This window comes from Bubalus kerabau, chromosome 15, assembly GCF_029407905.1.
Source record: "Bubalus kerabau isolate K-KA32 ecotype Philippines breed swamp buffalo chromosome 15, PCC_UOA_SB_1v2, whole genome shotgun sequence".
Classification (NCBI taxonomy): Eukaryota; Metazoa; Chordata; class Mammalia; order Artiodactyla; family Bovidae; genus Bubalus; species Bubalus kerabau.
Window position 1 is genome coordinate 27,880,390 of NC_073638.1, and position 16,809 is coordinate 27,897,198.

Genomic DNA, 16,809 nt, shown 5'->3' on the forward strand with positions numbered 1-16,809 from the left:
TGGGACTACTCATGAACTAGATTCCTTCAGTTCATTTTAAATTCTCTGAAGTCAGTGTTAATTTGTGATAGTTGAAAGTAACCTTCAGACCAAAAGAACTAATTCATTTCCTTCTTTGTGTGTGACTATAATTGTGTGGGACTCAGGAGATATTAAAAGCTATCCAAGATGTAACAATAAAGCGAGAAGAAACGAAGAAGAAAATAGAGAAAGAAAAGAAGGAGTTTCTGCAGAAGGAGCAGGATCTAAAAGCTGAAATTGAGAAGCTTTGTGAGAAGGGCAGAAGGTAAATGATGCTGTTAAGAATAAAAACGCTCTGTGAATGTGTGTGTTTGTATATAAGAGGCTAGTTCTGTTTGTGTTTCTAGTTCCTTTTCTTTCAGTCTTAATTTTTATTTGAAAAACAAGTGCCCAAGTTAATATCCTCTAGTAATTTTAGCTTTTTCAGCAACCTATGTTAAACTTAACAAAAAGTGTCTCAGGAATTCATTAATACATTGAAATGATAGTAGTGAATTGCTTGGTCCCAGGTATGATCAAGATTTTGGTATATATTGAGCACCTGTTTCACTTCCTTAACTGATACTTTACAGTTTAGAAGATGAGACTACTTTGATTGTATTTATGTTCAATACCAAAAGCAAATTTCAAAAGTAGCTTGTAAGCTGTTTGGAAAGCTATTTAATGAATCTGTGTCCTTTTCAGGGTAGTGCAGTAGGACTAAGGTGGCATAAAGTTTGGTCATAGTTTCAAATTTCCAAGTTTCTTCTTGTGACCTGTTTGGAAATCAAAATAGCTGTGAATACTGTGATTTTAAATTCTACTAAAATGCGTTTTTTATTTATCAAGAAATCTTGGCTTGCTAATGTGTCAGATAGCTAAGTGGAAAGTAGCAGGTTCATTTGCCAAATCATTTTTCTTTTTTTTTTTTTCATTTATAAAAAGTGTTTTTATTTTTATTTTTTAAAATTTTATTTTATTTTTAAACTTTACATAATTGTATTAGTTTTGCCAAATATCAAAATGAATCCGCCACAGGTATACATGTGTTCCCCATCCTGAACCCTCCTCCCTCCTCCCTCCCCATACCATCCCTCTGGGTTGTCCCAGTGCACTAGCCCCAAGAATCCAGTATCGTGCATCGAACCTGGACTGTATGTGAGATGCTAACTATGAAAGAACATTTTGGAATACCTGGGGAAATTTGAGTTTGGACTACATATTAGGTAATACTGTATCAGTGGTAAATATTTTGGGTGATTATGGTATGTGATTACATAGAAGGATCTTATTCTTCAGAGATACTTGCTGAAGTTTTAGGGGTTAAGTGTCATGATGTCTATAACTTTCAGATAGTTCAGAGAGGGGTTAAGTAAATGTGGCAAAAAGTGTAACAGCTGGTGGATCCAGATGAAGGGCATATATTTATTTATTTTTAGGACATATGTTTATTGTATTCGTCTATTAACTTTTATGTTTGTTTGAAATTTTCAAAGAAAAAGTTGCAGGGTAGATACAGGGAGGAATTAGTCAGGCAGTGAGTAAGGAAAAGGACATTGCAGGCAGGGGACCTACAGAGGAGAGAGAATAACAACTGAGGTTAAGTGGAGAGGAGTGAGGCTAGTGGAGAAGTCAGAAATCAGATCACAAAGGCTTATATACTTTGTTAAGGGGTTTGAGATTTTTCCCTGATAGTGAGAGACACTGAAGAATTTGAATTACTGGATAGGAAATTAAGATAATTTCTGATTGATATTATATAAAAATGAATTTACTTAATAGAAATCTGCTAAGTGCTTTGTACTATTTGAAGGTAGTCACTGTTTTATTAATATAACTATAATTTTTTAAGAAAGACAGCATGAATTGACAAAAAAGTAAAGGACCAAATATTCAGTTTAGTCATAAATTTGATTTCTTTTCTCCTTGACACCTGGCTGCCTTACAGTGATATCTTGCTTTTGAGGGGACACTTTCTAGTTCCCAGTTTCAAGAGTATTGCTGGTATATTAGAAAGGGGAGGCTGCCAAGCTAGGTCTTTTCTAGGGCTAAACTTCTTTTCAAGCTTCCTGCTTTGAATAGTGACTCATCAAGAATAACAGCAAATAGGGCTGCTCTTGAATAAATATGGTGAGCTTACACTTTAAAAGACAACGTCAGTTGATTCAGAGGTAGCTTGGGACAAGTAGCAGAAAAATTGCAGTATCAAGCAAGATCCTTTTTTTTTTTAAAATGCTTTGAGCTTGCGTGACAAGCTTGTGATAGGTAAATAGCAGATCAGGGGAGTTAATGTTGGAAGCCTTACTTTGGATGTGATATAAGAGTTTATGCTATATTGAACTGACAGTGAGAATGAGGATTCCTTTTGGAAATTTCTCACCAAATGCTAGTTTGTTTAACTGATAGGCTTTGAAGTCCTAATAGCCTGTCTGGCCATCAGTAAGTTCAGTGAGTATTTCTTAGGTGCAAAGCAGTGAGCCAGAGTGTTGCAACATCCTATATTTTGACCACAGCCTTCAGTCCTTCCAGCTTTCTGTCTTATTCCCAGTAAATGTACACTTTGACCACATCAGATCCCCTTTCTTGTTTGTTGACCTCATTACATTTTCCACCAGTCCTCCAGCTCCCTGGAAGCGTTTCTTTACCTAGCCCGCTGAGACTCAAAGTCCATTACTGGAATTACTTTTATACCATTGCCATCAGTTCTGCTGAGACTTGTTCCTTTCCCTTCATTTTTTTCATAGTACTCCAGTCCTGGCCCAAGTTAGCCACCTAATGTCTCTATTCTTATAGTTGGGCTGCTGAGTCTTATAGTTGGGCTGCTGAGTCTGCTGGAGGAAATCCTACCATTGTGCATCTTGAGGCCAGAATGAGTTTGACTTTCAGAAACACTCAGATAGATCCTCAGGGCTCCCTCTTCCTCTGAGGGCTGTCCCTAACTATTACTTCTCTTTCTAAACTTTCCGTCTCCACCATTTCTCTCATTAGTTTTAGCATGTGAGCTTGCCTTTTATTTCACTGAAAAAATAGGGGCCACCGAGTAAAACTTCCTTCCGTTTCCTGTCAGTAGACGCATCCATGCTTTCTTCCTGTTCTTGTATTTGAGTCTAAACTTTCTACCTGTGTGTGAATCCTGTTGCCTCTTGTTTCTCCCAATTTTCCCTAAGTGGCACCATACCCTCTTCCAAGGCCTCAGCGGAAGAAACGAGTCATTCCACATTCCTGTCTCTTAGCCCCTCTCCACCACATGTGCTTTACCATGTCCTGTAGGTTCTGAACATTAGGGATCCCTCTCCATTCACTCTGCACTCTTACTTCAGGTTTCTATCCCTTCTTCTAGGTCTGAAGCAGGCTACTGAACTTTCTTTGCCTCCATTCTTGTCTGTCTAGTACACAGCTTCCATAGAAATCTTTCTAAGATGTGGATCTAAAAATGTCATTTCCCTGCTTAAAATCCTTCATAGTTCCTAGGGTAAAGTTTAAACTCTGTATTTAGTATAAGAAGCCCTTAATTATCTAGTTCCTGTTTATGTCCCTGGCTTATCTTTTGGTGGTGTTGGCTTAGTTGCTCTGTCTTGTCTCTTTTGTGACCCCATGGACTGTAGCCTGCCAGGTTCCTCTGTCTGTGGGATTTTCCAGGCAAGAGTACTGGAGTGGGTTGCCATTTCCCACCTTCTCCAGGGGATCTTTCTGACCCAGGGATTGAACCTGTGTCTCCTGCATTGGAAGGAGGATTCTTTACTGCTGAGCCACCAGGGAAACCTGCTATACTTTTTAGCAACCCCCAAACCACCATTGGAGAAGGAAAAGGGAACCCACTCCAGTATTCTTGCCTGGAGAATCCCAGGGACGGGGGAGCCTGGTGGGCTGCCGTCTGTGGGGACGCACAGAGTCGGACACGACTGAAGCGATGCAGCAGCAGCAGCAGCTATGAATATTCATGTACAAGTGTTTGTGTGATCATATGATTTTATTTTTCTTCGGTATATTCCTTGGGATAGAATTATTGGGTTGTAGGGTAGTAGGTATGTGTTTAGTTTTATAAGAAAAGGCCAGACATATTTCAAAGTTTATATGATATTTTATACTGTATTACAATGTTTGAGAATTCTGGTTGCTTCATATCCTTGCCATTCAAATGACTGTGCAGTAAGTATTTCATTGTGGCTTAATTTGCATTTCCCATTAGTCATTAGGGTTCCCTGGTGGCTCAGTGGTAAAGAATCTGCCTGCAGTACAGGAGACCTGGGTTCGATCCCTGGGATGGGAAGATCCCCTGGAGGAGGGCATGGCAACCCACTCCAGTACTCTTGCCTGGAGAATCCCGTGAACAGAGGAGCCTGGTGGGCTATAGTCCATGGGGTCACTCAGAGTCGGACATGACTGAAGCGACTAAACAGCAACAACAGCAGTGACTAATGATGTTGACCACTTTTTCCGTGTGCTTATTGGCCATTCATTTATCTGTTGTTGTGAAGTGTTCTGTCAGATATTTCTCCATCACCACCTTTTTGCAGGGCAGAGGTTGAGGTTTTGGCCTTTTGTAACTGTGTAGTACAAGCTTGTTACATATTCCGAATATAAGTCTTTTGTCAGTTACATGTTCTGTGAAAATTTTCTTCTACTCTGACTCTGTTCATTTTAAAATTGCATCTTTTGGTGAACAGAAAATTTAATTTCAGTGATATCTATTTTATAAAGTTTTCATTTATAGTTATTGTATTGTCTGTCCTAAAAAACCTTTGCCTACTCTGAAGTAGCAAAGATGTTCTCCTCTGTTTTCTCATGGGATTTTTATCATTTTAGCTTTAATATTTATGTCTGTGATCCATCTCAAATTAATTTTTGTGTATCGTGACGAGTAGGGGTTGATGTTAATTTTTCCCCATATTAATATCCAGTTGTTTTGGTACCATTTGTTGAGAAATGTTCCTTTCTTCATTGCGTTGCTTGATACCTTTGCCAAAAACCAAATGGCACCTTGAATCATTTATATAAATAGTGGGTTTATTCTGGGTACAGTACCAATCCATTGCATTGATATATTTGCCTATCTTTATGCCAAACCATAGCATTGTGATTATTATAGACTTATAGTAAGTCATGAAGTCAGAGTATGCAAAATCTTCTGTTTTTTGTTCAAGATTACTTTGGATATTTTAGGTTGTTTGCATTTATGTATATATATGTGTGTGTGTGTGTGTGTATTTGTATGTATATGAAGCAGCTTTTCAGTTTCTATAAAAACACCTGATTTTCTGAGAGTTCTTAATATGAATGGATGCATTAATTTTGTCAAATGGTTTTTAATATTTTTTCTCCCATATTCTGTTAATATAGTGAATTACATTGATTTATTTTCAAATGTTAAACCATTTCTCCATTCTTGGGATGCATCCAAGTTGAACAAGATATATTATTGTTTTTAGGTATTGCTGAATTTGACTCACTGATATTTGAAAAGGAGTTTTATGTCTGTGTTAATTGAAACTTTCATAGTGTTAATTGTTGAAACTTAGAATTATCCTTTAAGTTAAAAAAATGAAATTTTAGATATAATTTATATAGAATAAAGTTTTTCTATATTTTTTATTTTAAAATATTTAGTTCTATCATTTGCTGAGGGGGCAGTGTTAAAATCTATGTGATTATAAATTTTTCTCTTTTTCCTTTTAATCCTGTCAATTTTTGTTCTTATATTTTGAAGCTGTGTTATTACATACATATATAATTATTATTATTTGTTCTTGATAAATTGTCTTCATCATTGACATTGATATTTTATCATTATTAAATGTCTTTATCTTGATCATAATCTTAATGTTTATTTTATGTAATATTGATATAGATATTGCAGTTAGATATGCTTACTGTTTACATAGTATATATTTTTCCATATTTTACCTTCAACCTATAACATATAATTGGTTTTTTTTTTTTTAATCTATTCTGACAAGGTTCTTTTTAGAGGCTCTTAGTATATTTGTATTTAATACAGCTAGTGATATGATTGAGCGACTTCACTTTTACTTTTCACTTTCCTGCATTGGAGAAGGAAATGGCAACCCACTCCAGTGTTCTTGCCTGGAGAGTCCTAGGGACGGGGGAGCCTGGTGGGCTGCCGTCTATGGGGTCGCACAGAGTCGGACACAACTGCCGTGACTTAGCAGCAGCAGCAGCAGTGATATGATTAGATTTAGGTCCACTCTTTACTGTGTAAATTAAATATTAATTCATTGACTGTTCTGTAGAATTCCATTTTAATTTGGCCTTTTCCACCCTGAATACACATTTATTTAATTCACTGGCAAAATGCATCATAAAAACAAACTATGTGCCTGGTGATTATACCATATTAGAAAGATTTATAATTTTATTGGATAAAGTATTTGGGAAATTTTCATAGTCTTAATTGCTGAAACTTAGAATTATTCTTTAAATTAAATTTTTTTGCATGTAATTTACTTATAATTAAATACCCTTATTTTAAGTTACATTTTGATGAGTTTTTTTTTTTTTCATTTTGATGAGTTTTGACAAATTAATCACACATGTTAATGCTAACATAGTCAAGGTATAGCACGTACCATTACCCTAAAATATTCCCTGTATTTCTTCTTAATCACTGCTTACTCCCCTCCATTCCTAGGTGAACATTTTCCTTCTGTGTTACTATATTATACTTATCTTTTCTAGACATCTGTCTCACCCTATTAAGAAAAAAATTATTTATTTGACTGCACTGGGTCCCAGTTGTGGTACTCAGGATCTCTAGTTGTGGCATTGAAATTCTTATTTGCAGCACGTGGGATCTAGTTCTCTGCCCAATGTTCGAACCCTGGCCCCCTGCGTTGGGAGCACAGAGTCTCAGCCACTGGATCACCAGAGAAATCTTGTCACTTACCACATTTTTGATATTCATCTATGATGTTGTGATGAATGTGAACTATATTAATAGTTCATTACTTTTTAAAAAAAAAAAGACTTTATTTTTTTTTTATTGTAGTTTGAAGTTTACAACAAAATTGAGAGGGAAGTAAAGAGATTTCCTATATGCCCCCTGCTCTCACACATGCACAGCCTTCCCTTTATCAACGTCACTCACTAGAGTGGCTCATTTTTTACCAAAGGTGAACCTACAGTGACACGTCACAATCGCCCAAAGTCCGTAGTTTACTTTAGGGTTCACTCTTGGTATTATACAGCCTATGATTTGGGTAAATGTATGATGACATATATCCGACATTATACAGAGTATTTTTCACTGCCCATCCTCTGTGCTCTCCTGGTTCATGCCACACTCCCCCACTGATTTTTTTATTGTCTCTGTAGTTTTGCCTTTTCCAGAATGCTATATAGTTGAATCATATAATATGTAGCCTTTCAGACTGGCTTCTTTCACTTAGTAATATGCATTTGAAAGTATGCCTTTTCATGGTTTGATAGCTCATTTCTCTTTAGCATGAAAGAATACTCCATTGTTTGAATGTACAATAGTTCTTTCTTTATTCATCCACTGCAGGATAACTTGGTTGCTTCCAAGTTTTGGCAGTTATGAATAAAGGTGCTGTAGATATCCATGTGCAAGTTTTTGTATGGACATACGTTTTCAGCTCTTTTAGGTAGATACCAAGAAGTATAGTGGCTGGATTGTATGGTAAAAATAAGATTAGTTTATAAGAAACTGCCAATTGTCTTCCAAAGTGGCTGCTGTACCACTTTGATTTCCCAGCAGAAACGAATGAGCGCTCCTGTTGCTCCACACCCTTGCCAGCATTTGTTGTTGTCAGTGTTCTAGATTTTGGCCATTCTACTTGGTATATAGTGGTATCTCATTGGTGTTTTAATTTCATTTTCCTGATGACAAGTGATGTGGAGCATCTTTTCACACCTTCATTTGCTATCAGTATGTCTTCTTTGGTGAGCTGTCTGTCAGTCTTTGGCCCATTTTTTAAAATCTTTTCTTTTTTTAACTGAGAGATTATATTTTTAATTTAATTGTATTCTTATATTTTTGGCTCTGCTGCATGGCCTGTACGATCTAAGTTCCCCAACCAGGGATTAAACCTAGGCCAGGACAGTGAAAGCCTGGAGTCCCTACTCTAGACCAGCAGGGAACTCCCCTATTATTTGTTTTATTGTTGAATTTTAAGAGCTCTTTGTGTTTTTAAGATAACGTTCCTTTGTCAGATGTGTCTTTCACAAATATTTTCTCCCAGTCTGTGGCTTGTCTTCTATTATTCTTGATACCGTCTTTTGCAGAACAGAAGTTTTTAATTTTAATGAAGCCTTATTTATCAGGTATTTCATGGGTCGTGTCTTTGGTGTTATATCAAATTCATTTAGTTTTCTCTGATGTTTTCTTCTAGGAGTTTTACAATTTTGTGTTTTACGTTTAGGTCCATGATCCAACTTCTGTTAATCTTTGTGAAAGGTGTAAGGTTTGTGTTTAGATCCATTTTTTTGCATGTTGATGTCCTCTTCTAACGGGCTTCCCAGGTAAAGAACCAGTGGTTCCAGCGGTAAAGAACCTGCCTACCAATGCAGGAGACATAAGAGATGCAGGTTCGATCCCTGGGTCAGGAAGATCCCCTGAAGGAGGGTATGGCAATTCACTCCAGTGTTCTGGCCTGGAGAATCCCATGGACAGAGGAGCCTGGCGGGCTACAGTCCATAGGGTCACAAAGAATTGGACAGAACTGAAGCCACCTAACATATCCACATCTAACACTATTTGTTGAAGAGACTCTTTGCTCCATTTTATTGTCGTCACTCCTTTATTAAAGATCATTTGACTGTATTTATGGAGTTCAATTTCTAGGCTCTCTGGTCTGTTCCATTTATCCCTTATGAACACCACACTGTCTTGATTCTATAGCTTTATAGTAAGTCCGGAAGTCAAGTAGCATCAGTCTCCCAGTTTTGTCCTTCTCCTCCAATGTTGTGGTCTTTTGCCTCTTCTTATAAACTTTAGAATCAATTTGTTGATATCCATACAATAACTTGCTGGGAATTGATTGGGATTGCACTGACTATAGATCAACTGACTTTTTTCTTTTTGGTTGTGCTGGGTCTTTGTTACTATGAGTGATCTTTCTATAGTTGTGCCAAGTGAGGGCTACTCTCATCGTTGCAGAATGTCTCTAGTTGCAGTAGGTGGACTTCTCATTGCGATGGGTTTCTCTTGTTGCAGAGCACAGGCTCTAGGTGCGTGGACTTTAGTAGTTGTGATGCTCAGGCTTAGTTGCCCCACGATATGTGGCATCCTCCCAACCAAGGATCAAACTGTGTCCCCTGCATTGCCAAGTGGACTTTTAACCACTGGACCACCAGGGAGGTCCCCCAAACTGACATCTTGACAATGTTGAGTCTTCCTGGCCATGAACATGGAATATCTCTCCATTTATTTAGTACTTTGATTTTGTTATCAGAATTTTTGTCAGTTTCCTCATACAGATCTTGTACATATTTTGTTAGATTTATGCCTAAATGTATGTAATATAAATGATATTGTGTTTTTAATTTCAAATGTTCACTGTTAACATTTAGAAAAGCAGCTGACTTTTGTATATTAACTTCATGTCCTGCAACTTTGCTTTAACCACCTATTAGTTCAAGGGTTTATTTTGTCTATTCTTTTTAATTTTCTACATAGACGATCATGTCATGTGCAAACAAAGACAGTTTTATGTCTTACTTTCCAATTTGTATACCTTTGGTTTCTTTTCCTTACTTTATTACATTAGCAAGAACTTCTAATATAATATTGAAAAGAGATGGTGAGGGGAACATCTTTAGCTTGTACCTGATCTGGAAAAAGCTTCCCGTTTCTCACTCTTGAGTATGATGTTAACTGTAGATTGTTTGTAGATAATCTTTGCCAAGTTGAGAGTTCTCCCTATTCCTAGTTTACTGAGTTTTTATCATTAATGGGTGCTGGATTTTGTCAAATGCTTTTTCTGCATATATTGACATGATCATTTTATTCTTCTTTTTTTAGTCTTTTGATATGATAGATAATTTTAGTTGATTTTTTAATGTTGAACTAGGCTTGCATACCTGGGATAAATCCCACTTGGTCAAAATCCTTTTTTTTACTTTTTTTGTATTTGATTTACTAGTATTTTGTTGAGGATTTTTGTGTTTCTGTTCAGGAGAGATGTTGGTCTGTAGTTTTTTTTCTTCTATTATTTTTGTCTGGTATTACATTAGGGTAAGATTGCAGAGAATTGGTTTAATTTTTTCCTTAAATATGTAGTAGAATTCACCAGTGAACCCATCTAGGCCTGGTATTTTCTGTTTTAGAAGGTTATTAATTATTAAATCAATTTTAAAAATAGATATAGATGTTCATTTCTTTTTAATACTGAATATAGTTCATTGTGTGAATATCTAGCAATTTGTTCATTCAGTTGAAAATGTTGTTTTAATATTAATTGTCTCCTATAATTAAAAAAATTTTTTTTAATTGGAGGATAATTGCTTTACAAGGTTGTGTTGGTTTCTGCCATAGAACAATGTGAATTAGCCATAAGTATACATATGTCCCCTTCCCCTGAGCCTCTGTCCCACCGCCCTCCCCCATCCCACCCTTCCAGGTTGTCACAGAGCACCAGGTTAAGCTCCCTGTGTTACACAGCAACTTTCCACTAGCTATCAGTTTTACATATGGTGATGTATATGTTTAAATGCTACTCTCTCAATTCTCTCCCACCCTCTTCTATTATTTCTGATGAGAACTCAGTAATGGTTGTTTTGTTTCTTCTGCGTATTGTGTCACTTTTTTTCTATGGTTTTTTTCAATATTTTATCTTTGGTTTTCAGCAGCTTGACTTTGATTTTCCCAGGTATGGCTTTCTTCCTTTTATTCCTGTTTCAAGTTTTCTCAGCTGCTTATTCTATAAAGTTATGTATTTCACCATATTTGTGAAATTTTGACATAATTTTCAAATATTTTTCCTGCCTCATTCCCGCCTTTGCTTCTGAGACTCCACTTTAACATGTTAGAACTTTTGATATTGTCCTGTAGCTTATGGAGGCTCTTTCATTTCTTTCTAGTTCTTTTTTACTGTTCATCATATTGGATAATTTCCATTTATGTATCTTCAAATTTACTTCTTTTTTTTTTTTGGCCATGCCGCACAGCATGCGGGATCTTAGTCCCTTGACCAGGAATCAGACCTATGCCCCCTGCAATGGAATTGCTGAGTCTTAACCACAGGAGTACCTGAGAAATACTACTTTTTATTATATCATTCCCAGTTTCCAGTCTGCTGTTAAGCCCATGCATTGAATTTTATATTTCCAATATTGTATTTTTCAGTTCTTTCATTTCCATTCAGTTCTTTTTTTTTAATAGTTTCTCTTTCTCCACAAAACTGTTCTTACGTATTCAGTCTTTGTGAACATATTTTTCTTTATGTTCTTCTGCATAGTTAAAATAAGTGCTTTAAAACTTTGCCAGCTAATTCTAGCATCTTGGTCTCCTTGGAGTACTTTCCATTGATTGCTCATTTTTCTTGACCAGGAGTCAGAGTCAAAGCATTATTCTAAATGAGAAACCAGACACAAAAGGTATGCACTGTATGATTCTGTTTACATGAAGTTCTAGAGCAGACAAAACTATAGTGAGAGAAAGCAGATCACTGGTTGTCAATAGCTCAGGGTGGAGGGAAGGGATTGGCAATCATATAGTAAATGTTTGAGGTTTTGTAGACCACACAGTCTCTGTCACAACTGCTCAATTCTGCTGTTGAAGCATGAAAGCAGCCATAGACAATATGTAAACAAAATGAGTATGGCTGTGTTCCAATAAAACTTTATTTGCAAAACCAGGTAGCAGCCAGAGTTTGATCTACAGACCGTAATGTGCAGACCCTACTTTTGAGTATGGATCACGTTTCTCTTTTCTTTATATATTGGTAATTGAGGGTTGAATCCTGAATATGTGAATAATACGTTGCAGAAACTCTCGATTCTATTGTATTCTTCCATAAAATCTTGTGGTTTGTTTATTTTTTTTTAAATTTATCTCATCAGGCTATTTTCTAGGCTTAAACATCATACATACCTGCTTGGTAGGCAGCAGCTGTGGTTTCTGTTCAGTTCGTGTATCTGTAGATGGGCTCCTTGGAGTCTCCTCTGTGCATGGCTGGTTCAGGGGTCATCCAGAGATCAAATCGATTTATATGCAGAATTGGGGCCTCCCTGGCCATGGCTTTTATCTTTTGGGGATTTCTCCTTCACTTTCCAGCTGTTATGGTAGCTCCCAGTTTTATCCTTTTTGTTCTTGAACTAGTAAGGCCTCAATATTTCTATCTCAGTTTTAGTTGTCATCACAGAGCTATCTGTGGTTTGTCCTTAGATGAATGGTGATTAGCCATAAAAAACAGAAAACAATAATGATGTTCACTTCTTCCAGTTGTCAGGTCTTCTGGTTTTTGTTTGTTCTTTAGTATCTTTAGATAGGTGCTTTTTCACATTTTGTATAGAACTTATAGTTTTTTATCTGCAGAAATTGTTGGCCTATTAGGAGCAACTCTGACAGGCTGAATGAATCCCAAGCTGGAATCAAGATTGCCGGGAGAAGTATCAACAATCTCAGATATGCAGATAATACCACTCTAATGGCAGAAAGTAAAGAGGAATGAAAGAACCTCTTGATGAGGGTGAAAGAGGAGAGTGAAAAAGCTGGCTTAAAACTCAGCATTCAAAAAGCTAAGATCATGGCATCTGGTCCCATCACTTCATGGCAAATAGATGGGAAAAAAGTAAAAACTGTGACAGATTTTATTTTCTTGGGCTCCAAAATCTCTGCGGATGGTAACTGCAGCCAGGAAATTAAAAGACACTTGCTACTTGGAAGAAAAGCTATGACAAACCTAGATAGCATATTATGAAGCAGGCACATCACTGCCGAAAAAGGTCTGTATAGTCAAAGCTGTGGTTTTTCCAGTAGTCGTGTATAGATGTGGGAACTGTAACATAAAGAAGGCTGAGGGCTGAAGAATTGATGCTTTTGAACTGTGGTGTGGAAAAGACTCTTGAAAGTGCCTTGGACAGCAAGGAGATCACACCAGTCAATCCTAAAGGAAATCAACCCTGAATACTGGGTTGGAAGGACTGATGCTGAAGCTGAAGTTCCAATACTTGGACCACCTGATGTGAAGAGCCAACTTATTGGAGAAGACCCTGATGTTGGGAAAGATTGAGGGCAAGAAGAAAAGGGACAACAGAGGATAAGATGGTTGGGTGGCATCACCAACTCAATGGACATGAGTTTGAGCAAATTCCAGGAGATAGTAAAGGACAGGGAAGCCTGGCGTGCTGCAGTCCATGAAGTCACAAAGAATTGGACACAACTTAGCAACTGAACAACAAAACAACAACTACCCTTACTGGAAGTGGAAGCTCTACAGATTTAATTTTTAGAGGGACAGTTGTGGCTTCATTAAGTTAGATGTGCTAAAGTGAAGATAAATTTATGTCAGGAAGACAGAGTTTTGAAAAGATTAAATGAGGGCCTGATCTCAGTGGAAGAAAAAGAGAAAGGAAGGGTATTCTGAGGTAGGATTGGTGAGAATTGTTGATTGTTAGAGGGAGAAGAAGAGTAGGACACTGAGGTGGCTGAGATGGCAGAGATGATGAGTAAAGGGAGTGGAGCAGATTTAGGACAGTGGCCTTGAGGGTGGAGGCTGTTAATTTTTGTTTTAAATACAGTTTTAAGGAGGTATAGTTTATATAAAAGTAACCCTTTTTTTCCTACAAAGTGTAAAGGGTTTTCTTTATGTGTAACATAGGCAAAATTATGTAAGTCAGTAAGTTTTTAAGAAATTTCACATATTCTGATTCCATCCACTGCCAGTCACCTTAGTTCCTCCAGTGTTTGGATCATAATCTTCAAGGTGGTCCTTTCAAAAAGAATTCTGCTTAATCCACAGTTATCATGTCAAGCAGTCTTACCACAATTTTTTTAACTGGATTTCTTTGATCTCCAATGAAATATGAACATACTTCAAAAATACCCCACTGGGGACTTCCCTGATGGTCCAGTGGCTAAGCCTTCACTTTCCATTGCAGCAGGCACAAGTTCCATCCCTGGTTGGTGCCCAAATACCTCTCAGCCAAAACAAGCAAAAAATATAAACAGAAGCAGTATTGTAACAAATTCAATGAAGATTTTAAAAATGGTCCTCATAAAAAAAAAGTCTTAAAAACAATTCCCCAACAGTACTCTTTGGAATCCAGTTTTCTCAAGCAATTACATTAGGACCATGTTTAGGGTCAGAGGAGATGGATCTGCCTGGTTCAGAATTTTAGAGACCCTAGAGAAAGAGAAGTATTAGTTCCTATTGAAGATTATGTCAAATTTACAGTATGAGAAACTTCAGGGATACTGTGTCAGTAAAAATACCGGCCTAACATGCACAAAGCCAAGAAAAACAATGATGCCGGGTACTAAATTTATATTAGCACTGTGTTTTGAACACCCAGCAAGAATAAACTGCTGAATACAGATACCATGCAGTGCAGTAAAATTCACCGGTTTTAAATTATGTGTTTTGAAGAATGTGTACTGTCGTATAACTACCACCACAATCATGGTATAACATTTTCATCACTCCAGAAAGTTCTTTCATATCTCTTGGGAATCAGTTGCCCCCACTACCCTGAGGCACTGGCAGTCACTGGTCTGCTTTCTCTCAGTGTAGTTTGCCTTTTCTAGAAGTTCATGTAAATAGACTCAGAATATATAGCCTTTTCTGTCCCTTATTGGGGATAAAAGCTTTTGTAATTTATACATGTTGTTGCATGTATCAGTAGTTTAATTCCTTTTTATTAATGAATAGTATTTACTGATATGAGGTTATATACTAAGTTTATTTATTTATTTGGATATTCAGGTTATATCCATTTTTTGTCTATTATAAATAAAACTGGTGGCCCAGTGATTAAGACTCCATGCTTCCACTGTAGGAGGCACAAGTTTGATCTCTGGTTGGGGAGCTAAGAGCCTGCATGCCATATAGTGTGGCCAAAAAAAAGCTGCTCTGAATACTCAAGTGCAAGTCTTCATGTGAGCATGTTTTCTCTTGAGTAAATAGGAGTGGGATTGCTGGACCATGTGTTGGCTTGACTTTATAAGAAACTGGTAAATGGTTTTCCAACGTTGCTTTGCTGTTTTGCATGCCCACCAGCAATGCATAGTGTTTTGGTTACTCCATATCCTCACCAGTACTTGGTGTTATCAGTCTTTTTAGTTTTAGCCATTCTGGTAAGTGTTTAATAGTATCTTGTTGTGGTTTTATTTTGCATTTTCCTAATGACTATTGATGTGAACATCTTTTCATGTCCTCATCTGCCATTTGTTGTTCTTTTTTGGAGAAGTGTTTGAACATTTTACCCATTTAAAAACATGTTTTCTAAAAAAAAAAAAAACCCCAAAAGACATGTTTTCTTATTGAGAATTCTTAGTACAAGTCCTTTTATCTGTGTTTTGCAAATATTTTCTCCCAGTATATAACTTGCCTTTCTTTGCATTTTGTAACAGTATCTTTTGAAATGCAAACATTTAATTTTAAAAAATAATTATTTTTATATAATTTTCCTTCATTTACACTTACTACAAAATATTTGTCTATATTCCTTGTGTTGTTTATACATCCTCCCAGCTTATCTTACACTCGGTAGTTGTGCCTCTACTTCCCCACCCTCGTATTGCCACCCACCACTGGTAACTGCTGGTTTGTTCCCTATATCTGTGTCTTCTAACTTTGTTATATTCACTAGTTTGTTGTATTTTTTAGAATCCACATATTGTACAGTATTTGTCTCTGTCTGACTTATTTTACTTAGCATAGTGCCCTCCAGGTCCAGACATGTTGCTTCAAATGGCAACATTTCTTTCTTCTTTATGGCTGAATGTATTCATTGTATATATATACCACATCTTCTCTATCTATTCATCTGTCAGTGGACACTTGGGTTGCTTCCATGTCTTGGCAGTTGTAAATAATGCAGCCTTGAACACTGAGGTGCACATATCTTTTTGAATTTGTGGGGTTTTCTGGTTTTGTTTTGTTTTTTTTTGGTTATATTCACAGAAGTGGAATTGTTGGACCATATGATAGTTGTGTTTTTAGTTTTTTGAGAAATTTCTATACTGTTTTCCACAGTGGCTGCACTAATTTACATTCCCACCGACAGTGTATAAGAGTCCCCTTCTCTCCACACCCCATTATTTGTGTTCTTTTCGATGATAGCCATTCTCACAGGTGTAAAGTAATATCTCACTGTGGTTTTGATTTGCATTTCTCTTATGATTAACAGTGTTGAACATGTTTCCCTGGGCCTGTTGGCCATATGCATTTTCTTTTAGGAAAATTGTCTTTTCTTTTGACCATCTTTTAATGTTTGTTTTGATGTTGAGTTGTATGAGCTGTTTATGTGTGTTGGATATATTAATCCTTTATCAATTATATCATTTGCAGATATTTTCTTCATTCAGTAGATTATCTTTTCATTTTGTTGGTGCTTTCCTTTGCTGTGCAGAAGCTTTTAAATTTAATTAAGCCTCATTTGTTTATTTCTACTTTTATTTCCTTAGTAGATGGATCCAGAGAAATATTTCTACAATTTATGTCATACAGTGTTCTGCCTATGTTTTCCTGCAGGAGTTTTATAGTATCCAGTCTTACATTTAGGTCTCTAATCCATTTTGAGTTGATTTTTGTGTGTATGGTGTTAGAGAAAGTTCTTATTTCATTCTTTTACATGTAGCTCTCCAGTTTTCCCAGCACCACTTATTGA

The 16,809-nt window shown here is 36.6% G+C and overlaps 1 protein-coding gene and 1 non-coding gene across 5 annotated transcripts in view; one reads left to right on the forward strand and one right to left on the reverse strand.

The window, feature by feature from the left end:
- Positions 1-16,809, forward strand: part of RNF214 (ring finger protein 214) — a 50,232-nt gene that overhangs the window by 12,125 nt on the left and 21,298 nt on the right. For all 4 annotated transcript variants that reach the window (XM_055548203.1, XM_055548200.1, XM_055548202.1 and 1 more), the window contains exon 6: positions 147-286. In XM_055548203.1, the coding sequence (XP_055404178.1) occupies positions 147-286 (140 nt within the window). The remainder of the gene's footprint in view (positions 1-146; positions 287-16,809) is intronic.
- On the reverse strand, positions 14,394-14,531 carry LOC129629358 (small nucleolar RNA SNORA8). The gene has a single exon (XR_008703191.1). It is a non-coding gene; the product is annotated as a small nucleolar RNA SNORA8 (small nucleolar RNA).